Source organism: Prionailurus viverrinus, chromosome B1 (assembly GCF_022837055.1).
Source record: "Prionailurus viverrinus isolate Anna chromosome B1, UM_Priviv_1.0, whole genome shotgun sequence".
Taxonomy (NCBI): Eukaryota; Metazoa; Chordata; class Mammalia; order Carnivora; family Felidae; genus Prionailurus; species Prionailurus viverrinus.
In genome coordinates, this window is record NC_062564.1 from 86,846,079 (window position 1) to 86,864,946 (window position 18,868).

Genomic DNA, 18,868 nt, shown 5'->3' on the forward strand with positions numbered 1-18,868 from the left:
TTTAATTTTTGGTAAAAAAAATTTTTTAATGTTTTTATTTATTTTTGAGACAGAGAGAGACAGCATGAGCAGGGGAGGGGCAGAGAGAGAGGGAGATGCAGAATCTGAAAGAGACTCCAGGCTCTGAGCTGTCAGCACAGAGCACGACGCGGGGCTCAAACTCGTGGAGTATGAGATCATGACCTGAGCTGAAGTCAGACGCTCAACCGACTGAGCCACCCAGGCGCCCCCCTACTTTTTTTTTTAAGTAGGCTTCATGCCCAGCATTGAGCCCAACGCCAGGCTAGAACTCAACGACCCTGAGTTCAAGACCCTGAAATCAAGAGTCAGAAGCTTAACTGAGCCACCCAGGCACCCCCACCCGTCTTGGTTCTATATTATTATAGCTGACCAAAGGAAGGGAGCACAGTGGAGGACGGAACAGAGAATGGAAAGCCCAAAACATTCTAGCCTCCAGAATACCAAGGAAAAGCCAAAGCTGTCAAGTCTCCTAAAAGCACTTTTTGTATTCAGTGTTAAAGAAATTTTTAACATGATAATACAGTAATATTTGAATAAAATGCAGATGTGCAGGGCACCTGGGTGGCTCAGTCAGTTAAGTATCCAACTCTTCATTTCAGCTCAGGTCATGATCTCACCGTTCGTGAGATGGAGACCCCTGTGGGGCTCTGCACTGACAGCACGGAGCTTGCTTGAGATTCTCTCTCTTTCTCTCTCTCTCTCTCTCTCTCTCTCTCTGCTTCTCCCCCCAAAATAAATAAATAAATATTAAAAAATAAAATGCAGATGTGTCATTCTAGATAAATAATTATAAAAGTTCCCCATTTCTTTTAAGTTAGTTTTTGTAATTTATTACCAGAAATTTAAGTATGAGAGCTTTGACAAAATAGGTAAAAATGGTCTGTGTGTATATGTAGGGAAAGAAACTTAATTAAAATTGATGTTTCAATTTCCCCACATTTCTGGTTACTTGATTCAGATGCTGGTGCCAGAAAAATCTAAATCAAAAGACCATTTTTGTAGTTTAACATACCAAAGTAACTGCCAACGTGTTGAAAGAGACTTTAAGAAAATGCAAGTCAAGAACATTGTATTCAGTATGTTCCCATTTTTATTGAAACAGCCACAACAAAGGTGGGAAAGTACATGATATATACACAGGGGGGAAAAAATCTTAAGTGGTACATGCCAAATTGAGAAAGAGTAGTGGGAATTTCTACTTTCTACATCTTTGTAGCGCTGGGGTTTTTTGGTTGTTGTTGTTGTTGTTGTTGTTTGTTTTGCAATGAATACACGTTACTTTTTTCACTTAAAGGAGCATTTATTCCATCCTGCCATGCAATGGATCACTCATAAATTATTGCAGATAGAGGAATCTTTCTTGCTTGTTTTTTTTTTTTTTTAATTTTTTTAATGTTTATTTATTTTGAAGGGGAGAGAGACAAAGTATGAGCCGGGGAGGGGCAGAGAGAGAGAGGGAGAATCAGAATCCAAAGCAGCCCCATGTGGGGCTCGAACTCATGAGCGGTGAGATCATGACCTGAGCCAAAGTCGGATGCTTAACCAGCTGAGCCACCCAGGCACCCCTTTTTCTTGCTTGCTTTTAAAGTACATTTAAAGCAGTTTTATACATTTCTTTGACTATTCTAGTATCTCATGATTATTTCCCCGATGCTGTTTTAAGCCTGGTTTCTCAGTAGAAAGCTCACCATCAAACCCATGAATGTGCATGTTTAATAATAATAGTTATTATTTATTTGAGCAGTCCCTATGTCCCAGATGATCTTCTAAACTCTTGATAGATATTAACCCATTTAATTCTTATAGTAGCTGCAGTTGACAAGTGAAGAAATGAAGCACAGAGTTTCAGAAACGTTCCTAACTTGCAGACTGTATGCCTGTATACTGCATATAAAGAATACTCCCTGCACTTGAGTAACATTGTTACTCTTGTTATGTTTCCTCTCCATCTTCTCAAAGCAAAATTAGCCCAGTTTCCATTTCCATTCTTTCATTTAGAAAATAACCACTTGAAGACAGGCTGTGTCCATATGTTAGGGCTGGGATGCTTGGATGGATAATGCCTAATTTGTTCCTATAAAAGGTTTTACAATCTAGAGAAATATGACACGTAAGTTGGCCATCATTAAAGACATGGACAGTCCTGTGATGGTTCATGATGAGGCTCCAGTGAGAAAGATGGACCATGGCTGCAGAGGTCAAGGTACACTGGGGGAAGTAGGGCTCCATGCAGAGAGTGGGTAGGATCTGGGTAAACCAGGATTAGCAGACTTCCTCCAAAATGCAACTCTCAATCCAATTTCCACAAGAAGGATTAGAAAGCTACTTCTCAAGTATTCTCAGAGAGCAACAATTTAGCTGCCACAAAACAGTGCCATTTTTTCAGTTTATTTCTTTTTTGAATAGAAAAATGCCAGAGGCTTGAGAAGACTCATTTTTATCCCAAGGTTATTTCTGTTTTGAATGAAAAACCAGAAAATGTGGCCCACAACTTTTTTCCTGGATGTGTCGTCCGGGATTTATAATGTTTGGTTATAAGGGTGCCTGGGTGGCTTAGTCGGTTAAGCGTCCAACTTTGGCTCAGGTCATGATCTCTGGGTTCATGAGTTTGAGCCCTGTGTCGAGCTCTGTGTTGACAGCTCAGAGCCTGGAGCCTGCTTCAGGTTCTGTCTCTCTCTCTCTTTCTCTCTCTCTTTCTTTCTCTCTGCCCCTCCCCCACTCTCTCTCTGTCTCTCTGTCATTCTCTCAAAAGTAAATAAACATTAAAAAAATTAAAACAAAAAAGTGTTTGGTTACATATATTTTACAGGAAGAAGCAAGCATCACATGGTATGGAAGCTAAGATATAAAGAGGTGTGCTTGGGACCAGCGAATAAACCAGTGTGAGCGACGACTATAGAACAGGAGTCAGCAAACGTTTTCTGTATAGGGTGAGATGGTAAATATTTTAGGCTTTAGGGACCGTATCCAGTCTCTGGTGCAACTCTGCAACTCTGCTGTTATAATATGAAAACAACCACAGAGGACACGGAAAGGAATGTGCGAGGCTGTGTTGCAATAAAACTGCATTTACACAAACAGGCAGCAGACCATGGCTTGCCAGCATCCCCTGGAAGAAGAAGTTAGAATGGCAGAACCTTTCACACCAGACTAAGAAGCTTTTATTTTCTTTCCTCGGTGACAGAGGATTTCAAAGCCTTGTCATTTTTATGGCCCTAGAGAACCCAGTTCATGTGATAACATGCCCCTTTTGTCATCAGATTTCATCCAAGCTATCATACAAATTTGCTAAGGGGGCTAAGCTGTTTCTTTCAAGCAGGTGCTGAAAAATAACGCAGTAAGTTTGCTCTCCGGTGCCTTAAGAATTTGCATTTGTGGGGGCACCTGGGTGGCTTGGTTGGTTAAGCATCCGACTTGGGCGCAGGTCATGATCTCAAGGTCCGTGGGTTCAAGCCCTGCATCAGGCGCTGTGCTGACAGTTCGGAACCTAGAGACTGCTTCAAATTCCGTGTCTCTTCTCTCTCTGCCCCTCCCCAACTTGCACTCTGTCTCTCAAATATAAATAAACATTAAAAAAATTTTTTTAAAAGAATTTGCATTTGTGCAGCTTTGTCAGTCGGGCTAAGAGGGAAATAGCTGTTTGTTTTGGTGCTATGATACTAACGAGGACAGGCTCCACGGTAAGAGGATAGGACAAACTCCTGGGAATGGTTACGGGGAAGTATGTGCAAGTCCATTTTATTGTTTCAGGGATTTGCAAGACCCATGCCATGTAGATTTGATCTTCAACCTGAGAAATACTGGCAGACTCGTCTGTGGGGATAATTCTGCTCAAACACACACAGGAACGTTTTGAATGCTCCCTGAGAATCTAGTCAATAGGGTTCCCAGGTTTAGCAAATAACAATCCACAGCACCCAGTTAAAACAGCATTTCAGATAAGCAACGAGAAATATTTTAGGATAACTGTGTTCCCTTCAATATTAGGGACATATTTAAACTACAAAAACTATCTGTTGTCTTTCTGAAATTCAAACCTAACTGAGCATCCTATATTTTATCCGCCCATCCTAACTGTGAAGATAGATGACGAAGTTGTTTTTCGCACCATCTACTGCATCATTGCGTCCGTTGATTTACCTATCTTTCGACAGGGTTGTTATTTTTGTTTGTATTTATTTACCTATTTTTTGGCTGTTGGGGGAGTCTAATGACGGTCGAATCTCATTAGTTCCAACCTCACTGATACAGAATTGTGATTACTTATGCAAGGGCTATGCTAAAGTGCACTTCATTCTCTTCATGAATTTACTCTGCCTGTTTATCACTGGTAGTACAAACAAAACTGAAAGAGAACTATTTATCTCCTCGGGAGACTACTGATAGTGTAATTACAGTGTGATCAGGGGCTACTGTGTTGTTTAGACTGTGCTTTTCATTTAATAATTACAGCTCACTCTGTCATTCAGTAAGCAAGACAAGACCTTACCAGGCACAGTCAGGTGCAACCACCTTAGTCCTCACGGCACCCTTTGCGTCCCATCTGTCCCCACTACACAGTGTGTGCCTGCCAGCCTCTCCTGTTTGTTTATTTTGTTCATCATGCTCTCTAGAACCTCCCACAATGCTCGCTACTTAGAAGGCACCCTATAAATGGTTGTTGGTTGAATTGGTGAATGAACACTATCTGCAGGTACTAAAACAAACTGTCTTTGTTGCTAATAAACATCTTACATTTTAAATTTTAAAACTTATTTGAGCTGGTCTTTCCCTTATTCCAAATTGCTGTACATAAAGGGAGTTTTTGGTGAAGTTAGTTTCCTTGCATAATGACCTTTGAGAGGCTGAAAACATACTGAAATTCCAAAAGTGTTTTATGAGGAGTGATGGAGAAGTTATTGTAATATCACCAATGAGCACCCCCGTGAGCTTGCTTCTGTTCTAGAAGTATGGGTCTCGACACTGTCGGGCTACTAATGATATTAGCAAGGCTCAGCCTGCAGTCTTCCTCACTTGCCCCCATTTGCCCTGATCATGCGCACACACACATGCACACGCACACATGCACACGCACACACGCATGCATTTACTTAAGTAAATTCCCATATATCACCCAAAGAAATGGAAGGGGTTCTTTGATTGGCTACCAATTATGATTGTCACCCATAAGTAATACATTTAATGACTTAAACAAACACGTAGACATTTACATTCTAAACCACTTTCGTATTATTAGATACTTACATGTACAAGCAATCTAAAAGAGCTTGAGAACTACCAGTGAGGTCTGGACCCCTCTTGAGGGAGTTAAGCATCAATGGTTTATGTGTGATATGCCACCATTTCTATTGCCCGGTATGGGTCGGCATCTTAGCCCTGAAACGTATTCAGATGAGGCTTGTTCTCAGCTTCCACCTGTACCTTTGTTCTTCTCTATTTCTGCTAGCAGAGAAAAAGGATTAATAGGAACCAGGAAGTTAAGAAGTAGATCTCTCTCTGTCTCTAATGCTACCTGTATCTCGGGAGTGTTTTTCCCAGCGATCTAGGGAATTCAGGAGGTGGGCTGAATACAGGTCAGCATCAAACCAGAGCTGGGCATGCAGTGCCTTTCATGTGGTCCTTTCTTTTCAGAGAGCACAGTCATGATCTGACCATTCCCTTTTGTTCTCCCTTCTCTCACAGCACCCTGGAGGGATATTATGTGGACGATGCCCTACAGGGCCAGGGCGTGTACACTTACGAGGACGGAGGCGTTCTCCAGGGCACGTATGTAGATGGAGAGTTGAATGGTCCCGCCCAGGAATACGACACGGATGGGAGACTGATCTTCAAGGGGCAATACAAAGATAACATTCGGCATGGAGTCTGCTGGATATACTACCCAGTAAGCCTGGTGACTGTTCATTTTGCTGGAATGTAACATGTTTCAAGCCGATGCTTTGACTCCTCACAATGAGGAGTAACATGTACTCTCTATGTTAGAAAATATCAATCTGTGAAATTTGAGACTCACGGGAGCTGAAGCCACCAGCTTACAAGGTGTGCCCCTCACTGTTACTCACTGTCCACTTAGATTGTTGATCTTAGCAACTACTATTCATTCCTCTTCAGTGGTGTTTTGGAAAGGAAAGAATAGTCGTGATTCAAACAAATCAATCGGGACAAAGTGGCTTTATTGTACCACTAATAAAGACCAAAAAAAATGCATGCTTATTAAAAATAGTCTTCTGATATACAGAAAGAGATGGAATATTTCATTGTTGCACTTCATTCTGGTTCTCATACAGGAGACTGATCCAGCAATCTCCCATCTTTTGGGACTTACCGCACTGTTATTACTTGATTGTACAACCCTACTCCCTACTTTATAAGTGATTTATGGCTTATGTTGTTTAAATTAAGGTGATTAAAGTTAACTTGCCTTTGAGTACGTGGTAATATTTCCCAGTATTTCTAGGGTTTACTGGAGCAAAAAGATGTGGCAAAACTCATTGGGTTGGGAATTAGTGCTCTAATTGTTGTTTGCATTTCAAATATCCCATCTGTTATTAGTTAATTTCCAGAAAATGTGTCAGAAAATAGACCTTAGAAAATATTTTATCTGAAATTTTATTTTGTCCAGGGCACCTGACTGGTTCAGTGAGTAGAGCATGTGACTCTTGATCTTGGGATCATGAGTTCAAGCCCCATGTTGGGCAAAGAGCTTACTTAACATCATCATCATCATCATCATCATCATCATCATCATAATAATATTTAATTTTTTCCAGAGCTTAAGTCAAAATACAATTTTTCTTACTCTGAGACCTATCTTCTTATGATTAAAAAAAAAAAAAAAAGATCTATTACAGGTATAACAAGAAAAATAGCCCCCAGCTAAATCTACTTACACATTATTGTTCTTTAAAAATAAGTTATACTCGGGGTGCCTGGCTGGCTCAGTTGGTGGAGTGTATGACTTTTGATCTCAGGGTTGTAAATTTGAGCCCCACATTAGGTGGGGCGCCTGGGTGGCTCAGTCCGTTAAGTGGTCGACTTCGGCTCAGGTCATGATCTCAGTTTGAGGGTTCAAGCCCTGTGCCAGGCTCTGTGCTGACAGCTCAGAGTCTGGAGCCTGCTTCGGATTCTAGGTCTCCCTCTCTCTCTATGCCCCTCCCCGTTCGTGCTCTGTCTCTGTCTCTGTCTCTCTCTCTCAAAAAATTAAATAAAAATTAAAAAACAATTTTTTAAAAATAAAATTTTAAAGGGGCGACTGGGAGGCTCAGTTGATTGAGCGTCTGACTCTTGATGTCAGTTCAGGTCATGATCTTGCGGTTTGTGGCATTTAGTCCCATCAGGCTCTGTGCTGACAGCGCGGAGCCTGCTTGGGATTCTCTCTCTCCCCCTGTCTCTGCCCCTCCCTCGCTGTCTCTCTCTCAAAATCAACAAATAAACTTTAAAAATAAATAAATAAGTAAAATATTTTTTTAAAAGTTCTACTCTAGGAGCAGGGCAGAAGGAAAGAATACCACAAAAGATCTTTTAAATAATTGCCCAGACGTTTAACATATCTTCTTAGTAGGCTCTGCAATAGATCAAAAGTCCTTTCAGTCACTGCCTACAGGGCAAGCAGGAAGAGGGAAGTGGTGCAGGTTCTTAACCAGCTTAGGAAGACAGAGAGTTTTGTTGTTTCAGGAGTAGGCCGATTGAGCATCTTGCCGCCTGGCGCTGGGGATCTGCCGATGCGACAGTAAATCATGGAGTCAGGGAAAGTGGAACTCTGTGCGTGCAGTTGGGTATAGGGAAGAGGCAAAATAGGGATTACCAGATCCTCCTACTACTTGTCATCTTACTTGTGACTAGGATCAATTAAAGTCTCTAGAGGAGATCACCTTTTGTATGAATCAGCCTGCTGTATTAATTATTATCTTATTAAATACCCAGAGAACACTCTGCCTTAGGAAAGAAGCACTGGGGAGTTATAAGCTTTCAAAATTAACCTGGGATAACACTTGCTTTATATACGGTATCTGTTGGCAATGGAGAGGGCTAATGACATCCCTCTTCTCTCTGAATTCAGAATCCACTAAGAAATAGACCTAGGTGTCAGAGATCAAAAGGTCAGTTTTATTATGACCGTGTTGGGTCAGAGACGTGCTATGGACCCAAAGTCAGAATGCACTTCAATTCCTTCTCCCTCTGAACGGAACAGTTGGACCAGCTGCAGATAGAGCTCTGGGAAGTCACAGGTCTCCCCAGGGAAGGAGGGCCTGCCCGGGGGAGCTTCCCCAAGGAAAGGGCAGGAATGGAGAGGGGTGCAGGTGCAGCCTGAGGGCACGGACAGCTTCCAGGACAGGACCTCTGGGGGCAGCAGGCTTTGCCCTGTCACCTCCACCTAATAGATGGGTGGCGGTGGCTGTCAGACCCCACCTTCTCGCTGCTCAAATGAGTGATTCCTTCTCCCTGAAGGGGAGCCTCCTAGCAAAGGAGAGAAGGCAGCAGCTTCCTCCCCAGCACTCCCTGACACAGCAGGCAGACACCTGTTTTGTGATATGGGGTCAAAGCAGAAACAAGGGGAGGAAAAAAAGAATGGCTCCCCTTAGAGTATTTATAAGCTTATTCTCAGGACAGCTTATTTCTTTCAGAATTTTACCTTGGAACAGTGACGTCATTTTCAGTTAAAAGTGTTTACGTCCTGTTGGAAATAAAAGAACCTCTGCTTTATCATACTAGACAGAGAAATTCACCACCACCACCCCCAAACCAGAAGTTTAGAGTATTAAGGGAGAAAAATCTGAGACCCTAGAAAGACAGAATTCTGTACAAATAACTGGTAACATTGGCTTACATTAGTTACAGCATATGAGAAGCAGAAACGCCCTAACACCGTTCTGCTCAGTAATCACCCCTGAAAGCCTGAAGGCAGATCTTGCAGGAAGTATCATCCCCGTTTATGCTGGGTTATTAAGAATTAACTCTGGGAGGAGAAAGAGCAATAATATAGCTCTAATGCGCTTTCTGTCCATGAAAAATGCTGCCAAGTATTTTTCTTTTTATGAAAGTGCTGTGATTCGTTTTTAAATTTATAAAGTCTTTTCTCCAAAGAGCAATCAGACTATGGAGAACTATAGAAATCACGTACCTGATGCTATTTATTCCTGCTGTCTCTCTGTAAGCAGCCGTTGGGATCACTCAGAAGTCATCCTGTACTATTGTCTTTGAGTAGCTGTTTCTAGAACCTTTGAGTTGGAGAAGTAACCAAGCGTTTAGAATATGTCATGGCACTACTCTTGTTACATCAAACCCAAAGAGGTCCCAGATTTTCAAAGTTATACCGTAAAGACCTTCCGCATGGGCAGTAAAAAAGGAAACATTTCTTGTAGTCTAGATTCAGTTATTTTTTGATTAGTTATTAGATTATTTTTTGGTATCCCAGTTCAATTCAAAAAGTATTTGTGGGTCACCTACTCTGTCCCTAGCGTTTACCAGGCTACAGAATTGTATGATAGCCTCTGCTCTGAAGTATTTAATGACCTTTAGGAATGAAAGCAAGTGACAGTTAAACAGGAAGCACAGCTGGCTTCTCTCCTGGAAGGAGGCAGAAGGGAACAGTAAATAAAGAAAAGTGGGAAGAAAGTGGTGGTGGGGGAGGGAATAGAATTCAGTTGACTTTTTTTTCACTTTTCCTTCTAATGCCATAAAAAGTGGTGGTATAGGATTCTTAGAAAGGCAGTGTCCAGAAGTCCTTTTTTTATCTGTTAGAAAATGCAGGGGCACCTGGGTGGCTCAGTGGGTCGGTTAAGCATCTGACTTCAGGTCATGATCTCAGTTCATGGGTTCACGCCCCACGTCAGGCTCCCTGCTGTCAGTCAGCACTGAGCCTGGAGCCTGCTTTTCAGATCCTCTGTCCCCATGCCTCTCTGCCCCTCCCCCACTCACACTCTCTCTCTTTCCCTCTCAAAAGTAAACATTTAAAAAAAGAAACTGCAGACAACTCTCTTTACTCATGTACACTAAATTAATTCTTAAACACATCTGAACTAAAGATTTTTTTAATGGACCAGAAATCCAAAATGCCACATAGAGAAGTGAAATGGTATGAATAGTGAGTAAAAACATCTTGCCACAGTTCCTCATCACATTTGGTATCGGCCCAAAGTAACACTTATTGTTACATTTCCTTTAAATGTTTGTAACTAATATTACAAATACAACGTATGTTCTTCAAAAACAAGCCAAGAGAGAGTGTCAGTAACTTGTGACCACTGCAAAGTGCAGCTTGGTCTCTGACTCCCTAAATCAGACTTTCTGTGCTTCTCTGCATATAACCTCTAGCCGTTTTATTTGTACGGGGTTGTATGAGAAAGTAAGCATGCATCAGGTTTTTCTCTGAGTTCTTAAGCTGTTACGTTACTGCTATCTACGAAGGGAGTGCACAAGAAAAATTTCTTGAAGTCGTGCCGTGTGGATAAATACCATATATAATATTTTCTGGCTTTTGGCTTCTCCCATCAGGATGGAGGCAGCCTTGTGGGAGAAGTAAATGAAGACGGGGAGATGACAGGCGAGAAGATAGCGTATGTGTACCCTGACGAGAGGACCGCACTTTATGGAAAATTCATCGATGGAGAGATGATAGAGGGAAAGCTGGCTACCCTTATGTCCACTGAAGAAGGAAGGCCTCACTTTGAACTGATGCCTGGAAGTAAGTTGGATCTGCTTCAGAAGCATGCTCTAATTCCAAAGCAGGTTGTTAGGGCATAATTGAGAGAAGTTAATTTCCTTGTCTAGTCCACTTTAATCATGCATTAGTCAGCTTTGCTGCATAACAAACACCTTAACATCTCAAATACAGGTGATAAGCTGTACTCCAGCTGGTCTGGGGTGGGCTGGGCTGGGCATGGCTGGACTTGAGGCTTCTTATTGTATTGTGTCTTACCGGTCTTAATTCTGGGGCCATCTGAAGGGATGTTGGTGGCCTGGGTCAAGATTTTCCCAAGTGGGTCACAAGAAGTCAGAGCATGAGCAGACACCAATGCTGCCTCTGAAAGCTTGGCTTGGAATTGACATAATTTCACCCACTTTTCATTGGTCAAAGCAAATCACATAGTCAAGCCAAACATCAATGAGACGGGGAAATATGTATTTCAGTAGCAGATGCTAAAAGTCACATGACAAGAATATAGCTATATAATAATACAGGGAAGAATTGAAGAAATGACGGCAGTAATTCCATGAATTTCAAAAGATTAGTATATCTCAGAAAAAACTGAAATACAGTTCAATGATATTAAAGAATCAAATTAGGTAGATCTCCAGGTTGTACAGATTGTAAAGCTGATTCAGCCTGAGCTCTGATTGGAAAGGATAAATGCATAGTGGCATCTTCACAGGACACATACTGGACGCATGAGTGAGCCCAGTGGAATCATATTAGAAAAAAATCCTATTTCCTTTTAGTTTTTTTAATTTTATTTTTATTTTCATTTTATTTATTTATTTTTTTGTTTGTTTATTTTTTTGAGAGAGAGAGAGCTTGAGCAGGGGAGGGGCAGAGAGAGAGAGAGACAGAGAATCCTAAGCAGGCTCCACATCCATTGCAGACCGTAGGCAGGGTTCCATCTCGCAACTGTGAGACCATGACCTGAGCCAGAATCAAGAGTCGGGCGCTTAACTGACTGAGCCACCCATGCGCCCTCCCCCCATTTCCATATAGAAGTACAATACGGCATACTAAATTTTTTTTCTGCGTATAAAATTATTTATTGTAGAAAGTCTGGGGGGAAAAAAACAAAGAAAAAAAGAAGCTGTTTATATTGGTCTGATTCCTTGAAAACAATATATGCGTGTATTTCCAATCTAAGTTAGGTTCTAAGAAGAAAAAAGTAAAAAAGATAATAAGTCTAGGCACTCACATTCCTAAATAATATTTAGCTATTTGTGATCTGAAGGAGAATCTCCAGAGGAGAATGTCCAAAGATGGGAAATCTAGCATTTATAACTTGAGTTGTTTTAAATGTCTCAGTTTTTATTTTTTTTAAGTTAAAAATTGAGGCAGCTTAAATGTGATGTGGGATTCTGGGTTGGATCCTGGAAGAGAAAGAGGGCATTAGTGGAAAAACTGGTGAAATCTGAATAAAGTCTGAAGTTTAGTTAATAGTAATGTAGCTATGTTGGTTTCTTCATTTTGACAATCATACCATGCGACATAAGAAGTTAACATTATGAGATGGGCGCCTGGGTGGCTCAGTGGATTCAGTGACTGACTCTTGATTTTGGCTCAGGTCATGATCTCACGGTTCGTGAGTTCGAGCCCAAGTCAGGCTCCGCTCTGATGGAGTGGAGCCTGCTTGGAATTCTGTTTTTCTCCCCTCTCTTTGCCTCTCTCTCTCTCTCTCTCTCTCAAAATAAATACATAAACATTAAAAAAGAAGTAGAAGAAGTTAACATTGGGAGAAACCATGAGGGATATTGGGGAATCTCTGTGCTATTTTTGCAACTTTTCTATAAATTTTCAATCCTCCCCAAATGAAGTTGTTTTCATTTTAAGTGAAACGGTAATCTTTGCACTTCAGATTCTCATATCTGTGCTCTTCACATGTGTTCTGAAAGGAGACAGTGCCACAGTCTTTAGAAATGAAGGGACCTGGGCCAGGGGAGGATCCCCAAATGGTGATGCCAATTTTAAAACTTCACAGGTGGCAGCGTGTTTTAGTGGCAAGAGCCTTGAACTTTGGAGTCACCTCATTTAAGTTTCAGCTTCAGCATTTGCCACAGTGTGGTCTCGGGAAAGTTCTTTATCCCTTCGGAAACCGTTTCTTCATTATAAAAGGTGCTGGCAGCGACTGTAAAAACACCACAATGAAAGTTATTGTTATTATTACCTTCTTCTTAGTATAAGTAAGAAACAGATTTTGGGAAGTGAGGGTAATAGTTCTCAAAGGGTATTTTTTTTTTTTTTAGAACTCCTGGTTGTAAATGATGAACACCCTTTTCATTATAAGGCCACAGTAAAGGTCGTGAGGAGGGGCATAACTGGTGAGATTCTGGCAGGCCTGTTAATTTAAGGATACATTGAACAATTTGGGTTTCACAAAGGTCAAGAAGCATGGCTGCTTTGGGTGACTGACAGGACACAGGTCTTCAGTGTTCTGCACCTCTCCCCACCGCACTCCCCCAGCCCCTCTCGTTACTGTCAGTGAGCTGCGGACTAACCTACAGATGAGGTCTGACAGGGCCATGCTGCCATCTGGTCCACCATGGGGAGGAGGAAAACGTAATGCAAACACCTCACACAAAGTACTCCCAACCTACCCCCCCACCCTCCGCCGACCTCTCCCACCACACCCTTTCTCTTTATGCTTTTGTAACCACAAACTGCTTCTATCTTTATTTACTTAGAGCACATGTCAGAGAGGGGCAGAGGGAGAGAGAGAGAATCTTAAGCAAGCCCGGTGCCCAGAGCGGGGCTCAATTCCACGACCCTGGGATCATGACCTGAGCTGAAATCAATAGTCAGCCACTCAACTGACTGAGCCACCCAGGGGCTCCCCCATAAATTGCTTCTAGTTCTCCACTTACCATGCGCTGATTTCTTCGTTATGCCTCAGGCGGGATTTTCTTCTTGCCTTGTCTCTTCACCTCTCGACAAAGGAACTCCTTTCTGTTAATTCCCATTCTGTCTTTAAGGCTTGGCTCACCTCGTAGAATTAGTGACTGTCAAGTGAATGAATGAATTCTGGTCAAAGGACATAGTATAAACTATAGAGGAGAGGAGTAAAACTAAAGATTGTGCTCCGTTTGCCTGGAGCAGATCTAGGAAAAACAGGAAGGGACATTAAGCTGGAAAAGACAGCATCGGCTCCTTGAAGAGCAGCTGGAGGTGTTTCTCCTCTTTGCACCTGCACAGTCCCTAACACAGTGCTTTACATGTAGTTGGCACTCTGTACGTTTGGGATGAAAGGTTTAGTGTAAAGAAGGGAGGTGGAGGTTCATAGATTTTCTGTGCAATACAACATGTATTTCACAGAAAAGTTTGGTTGAATTGTGTGGGTTGTTTCTTTTTAAACTAACTTCCTTCAATGGATTGTGCGTTGGTCCATTACCAGTTCGCTCCCAGATGCAATTCTTGTCCACATGTCCTGCTTTCATTGCAGGGGGCTTCTGCCGCTGGCAGGCCACGTTTCCTAGGGTCATGTGCATTGGCTTCTCTCTGGGTTTGGCCATCGGGAGGCACTGGCCAAGGGCATGGAGAGGAAAGGAATCGGGGAGAAGATCTCTCTGTGTCCAGCAGTGTCTCCAGCAGTGGCCTGTCTCCTGATTCCATCTCCCAACAGGAAGGTCCTGCATCAATCCAACTCTAGAACCCCAGGCACACCCTCTCCGCCTTTGTCCCTCTGGCTTAGGGCTGTATGGCTTCCAGTTCTTGCCAGTTTCTGGGCTCCTTACCTGCCCGTTTGGCTTCTCAGTTCTTCGGTGCTCTGTATAACCAATTCCCTGAGTGAAATTCTCTCTTTGAAATACTCAAATGGTCTGTTTCCTAGCTAGACCTTGACTGATCCTGATTGCTTTTTAACTTTTAGTTTGAGACATTGATTTTGGATTTTGTGATTGTACAAAACAAAACAAAACTGAAAGAGGACCTGGTAACCACTGGTAACCACCAAGGAATTGCTTAATGGGACTATTTGTGATGTCTTAGTGCCTAAAAGAATTTACTTTACAGGACTAAGCCCATCGGTTCTGAAATGTGCTTCTTTACTTACTGTGCAGTAGAGTCTCGGATGTCTTCAGTGTGCTCTGGGAAGGCTCTCTGAGGCTGGTCCATTGCGGAGAACCAGTGTTAAATCTAGGACAGTTGTGTACCTTAGTTTCTGGAATAAATTACTGACTTGCTTCTGAACAACCTTAATAGAAATAAGATGACTGTGTTTTTGCTTTATCAAAAGCAGTTCTGTTCTTAATTCTGGTGAGGCTGGATGTTTATTTTTAGTGAAGGAGACAATTGCCAGGGCTGGGTGGTTGGAGTCTACAGACTGTGTCTACTGGGAAGAAAACCACGAGAAAAATTTTAAAACCATCACTCAACCTGATCTGCCCAGAGAGATCTCAGAATTTCATGACAAAGCATTTTCTTGATTAAAAATTTTAATTGCACAAGCATTTTTTAAACCATTTGAATAAAGACAATTCAAAAGCAAAAATGGGATTTTAAGAAATACATACGATGGCTGTTCATTAAGACCTAAAAATGCAACTCAAAAGCAAATCTAAAAGCCATTCATTTATATTAGAGAATTTGGGGGCGCCTGGGTGACTCAGTTGGTTAAGTATTCAACTTCAGCTCAGGTCATGATCTCACAATTTGGGAGTTTGAGCCCCCTGTCGGGCTCTGTGGTGACGGTATGGAGGCTGCTTGGGATTCTGTCTCTCCCTCTCTCTGTGCCCTCCCCTGCTTGCTCACTCTCTCGCTCTCTCAAAATAAATAAACTTAAAAAATTTTTTTAATTATATTGAAGAATTTATTCCAGGTACTATGACTTTTATACACACACACACACACACACACACACACGTATATGTACATATGTATATATATGTGTGTGTGTATATATATATACACGTGTATATATATATATATATATATATGTATATAATTTATCGTCAAATTGGCTTCCATACAACACCCAGTGCCCTCCTCCTTGCCCATCACCCACTTTCCCCTCTCCCCCATCCCCCATCAACCCTCAGTTTGTTCTCAGTATTTAAGAGTCTCTTACGGTTTGCCTCCTTTTCTGTAACTTTTTCCCCCCTTCCCCTCCCCCCGGTCTTCTGTTAAGTTTCTCAGGATCCACATATGAGTGAAAACATAGGGTATCTGTCTTTCTCTGCCTGACTTATCTCACTTAGCATAATACCCTCCAGTTCCATCCACGTTGCTACAAATGGCCAGATTTCATTCTTTCTCATTGCCATAGTATTCCATTGTATATATAAACCACATCTTTATCTGTTTGTCAGTTGGTGGACATTTAGGCTCTTTCCATAATTTGGCTATTGTTGAGAGTGCTGCTATAAACATTGGGGTACAAGTGCCCCTATGCATCAGCACTCCTGTATCCCTTGGGTAAATTCCTAGCAGTGGTATTGCTGGGTCATAGGGTAGATCTATTTTTAATTTTTTGAGGAACCTCCACACTGTTTTCCAGAGCGGCTGCACCGGTTTGCATTCCCACCAACAGTGCAAGAGGGTTCCCGTTTCTCCACATCCTCTCCACCAGGTGCTATAACTTGAATAACACTTTTCATTATTTAACTCATTCTGTCCCATGAATACAGAGAGACGCTGTAAAAGTTCTTCCCTAACTCTGTAATCCCTGGATTGAGATTTTCGTTTGCTTTTCAGGTTCGGTGTACCACTTTGATAAATCGACTTCATCTTGCATTTCTACCAATGCTCTTCTTCCAGATCCATATGAATCAGAGAGGTAATTTTTTTTTCCTTGTGGTTTTAATAGCCCTGTTTATAAGAGGTTAAATAGCCCTAGTGGGGGAACTAATCCTTCTTTGTGGCTCTCTGAAAAAAAGTTCATATATTGTGATGAAGAGTGTTTTTATGCTCATATAGACTCTGTCCCTGTGAGAGAGTTTCTCCACCCATAAAGCACAGAACAGCCACGTGTCAGTCCCAGAATGCAACTTCTACATATAGACAGCTGTCGGGCTAGGCAGCCAGCTATGCCCTACCCAGATGTCCCCTTTGTGAGGGCCCTGGTGCAATGAAAGCCACATGCCGGCCTCTAGAGCATTTCACCTTCTTTAAAGCTCTGTCTAGCCAAGGCAGGAACCAGAATGCCTCCTTTACTTAGCATAGCTGAGGGGATCTGGAACACAAGACAATTTCTTTATTCACTAAGGGAGAACAGGCATGAAAGAAAGACAATATAAGAAGCATAAAGACATTCCAGCTTATAAATGACAAGCTTCCGATTCTATAAGCTCATTCCCCAAGTGTCAAGTCCCATTCCATTTCATCTTCTCTAAACTCCAGTGCTCAGTTCTTGGTATGACTTGCTCTGGTATTCTCCCCGAGACGCTTGTCCCCTAGCAGCTGGCCTGCTCCTGAGTAAGAGTGCCATCTGCAGTTGGCCTTCTCTTTGCCTCACTCTTTTGTTAGCCTGGCTTACAAAGCACGACTCCCATTCACTTTTTGTTCTGGTCCCATCTGAAAAATGGGCCACTTCCTTGGTTTAACTGACAGGGCTCCCACCACAATGTCACAACGAATGAAAGTCCTCTTTCTTGATACAAAGCTGTGGTCCATTTACAAAGGGAAGGGTTTGGTCTCTTGTCTCTTGCCTACCGGAAACACAAAAGCGGGATAATCCTATGTATCCATCTTTTTTGTTACTTTCGTTGTGATGATGCTGTATAATGATACCCTCAAAACCTAACAGTGGTTTATGAATGCAGAAATGTCATGTTACACTCATGATTCTGTAGGTTAGCTGAGGTTCAGCCACTTTTGACCAGGCTCAACTTGGCTCAGCTGGATGAGGCTGGACTTCAGATTTCAAGTTGGGTTCAGGTCGGTTTCTCATGTCTGTATTCCAAGATGCAGGCTGAAGGAGCAGTGGCCTCCTGAAGCATCTTCTTCTGGTGGAGATGAATGGAAATCGCAGAAGACTGACAGATATTTGTCATCCTCTTAACACCTGGGCCCTGGCATGCAGTCCTCCTGCCCATGTTCCAGTAGCAAAGTAGAGCATACGGCCAAGCCCAGCATGGTCCCGGCAGGGGTACATGGCCTACCCACCGTGAAGGAGGCACCACAAGGTCACATGGCAAAGTAGCAGGATGTATAATTCTACCACAGGGAAGGAGTAAAGTTGGAAGCAATAATTTAGTCCTCTAGTCCATAAAATAAGCGTAAGACCCACGGAACAAAAATTAAAGATGAGCATTTCCACCAGAGTCATTAGATCACAGCACCCAAAGAACTGGAATGTTAGTTGTTCATGGGGCATGCACTCTCTTATTCAATCCAGTTCAATAATGATGAGTGAGTGCTGTTTTCCTGTAAACCAGGGATTGGCAAACTTTTTCTGTAAAGAGCCATATTGTAGGTCCCTACTGCAACTACTCAGTTCTGCCTTTGTAACGCTAAAGCAACAAGAGACAGCAAATAGGCGTGGCCACGTTCCATAAAACTGTATTTCCAAGAGTGGGCAGCTGCCAGATTTGACCCTTGGGCCATGGTTAGTGGACATGTTATAAACCCTTGTGTTGGGAAGTTCATATTGAATATGTTTTACTAACTGTCAGTGTTTCAAGTGAAAGATTCATCTTGGGGCTTAATTAAAACAACCTTTCCTTCCTATTTAGCCCTGACAAATGGGCATAGCTTGAATTACTTTGGAAATGTTTACTTGTCCAGGAAGACAGTGAAAACACTCATTAAAAACATAATTTCTTTTTAAAAAAAAAACCTCTTATCAAATGTTGAGTTGCTTTATGAATACAGTGAAGCCTTGAACAACACAGGGGTTGGGGCACCTCCCCTCTCCCCCACTGCACACAGCTGAAAATCCACATATAATTTTTGATTCCCCAAAAACTTCACTACTAATAGCCTACTGTTGACAGGAAGCCTTACCAATAACATAAACAGTTGATTAACACATATTTTGTAGGTTATATGTATTATATACTATATTCTTAATAAATATTAGTATTTCTTACTATTTACTTACTATTACTTACTTAGTATTTCTCTAGTAAGCTAGAGAAAACAAAATGTTATGAAGGGGGTGCCTGGGTGGCTCAGTCAGTTACGTGACCAACTTCAGCTCAGGTCATGATCTCAGCT

The 18,868-nt window shown here is 42.0% G+C and overlaps 1 protein-coding gene across 2 annotated transcripts in view; it reads left to right on the top strand.

Moving 5' to 3' along the window:
* Positions 1-18,868, top strand: part of SETD7 (SET domain containing 7, histone lysine methyltransferase) — a 50,835-nt gene that overhangs the window by 16,041 nt on the left and 15,926 nt on the right. For both annotated transcript variants that reach the window (XM_047855196.1, XM_047855195.1), the window contains exons 4-6: positions 5,704-5,905; positions 10,516-10,705; positions 16,406-16,487. In XM_047855196.1, the coding sequence (XP_047711152.1) occupies positions 5,704-5,905; positions 10,516-10,705; positions 16,406-16,487 (474 nt within the window). The remainder of the gene's footprint in view (positions 1-5,703; positions 5,906-10,515; positions 10,706-16,405; positions 16,488-18,868) is intronic.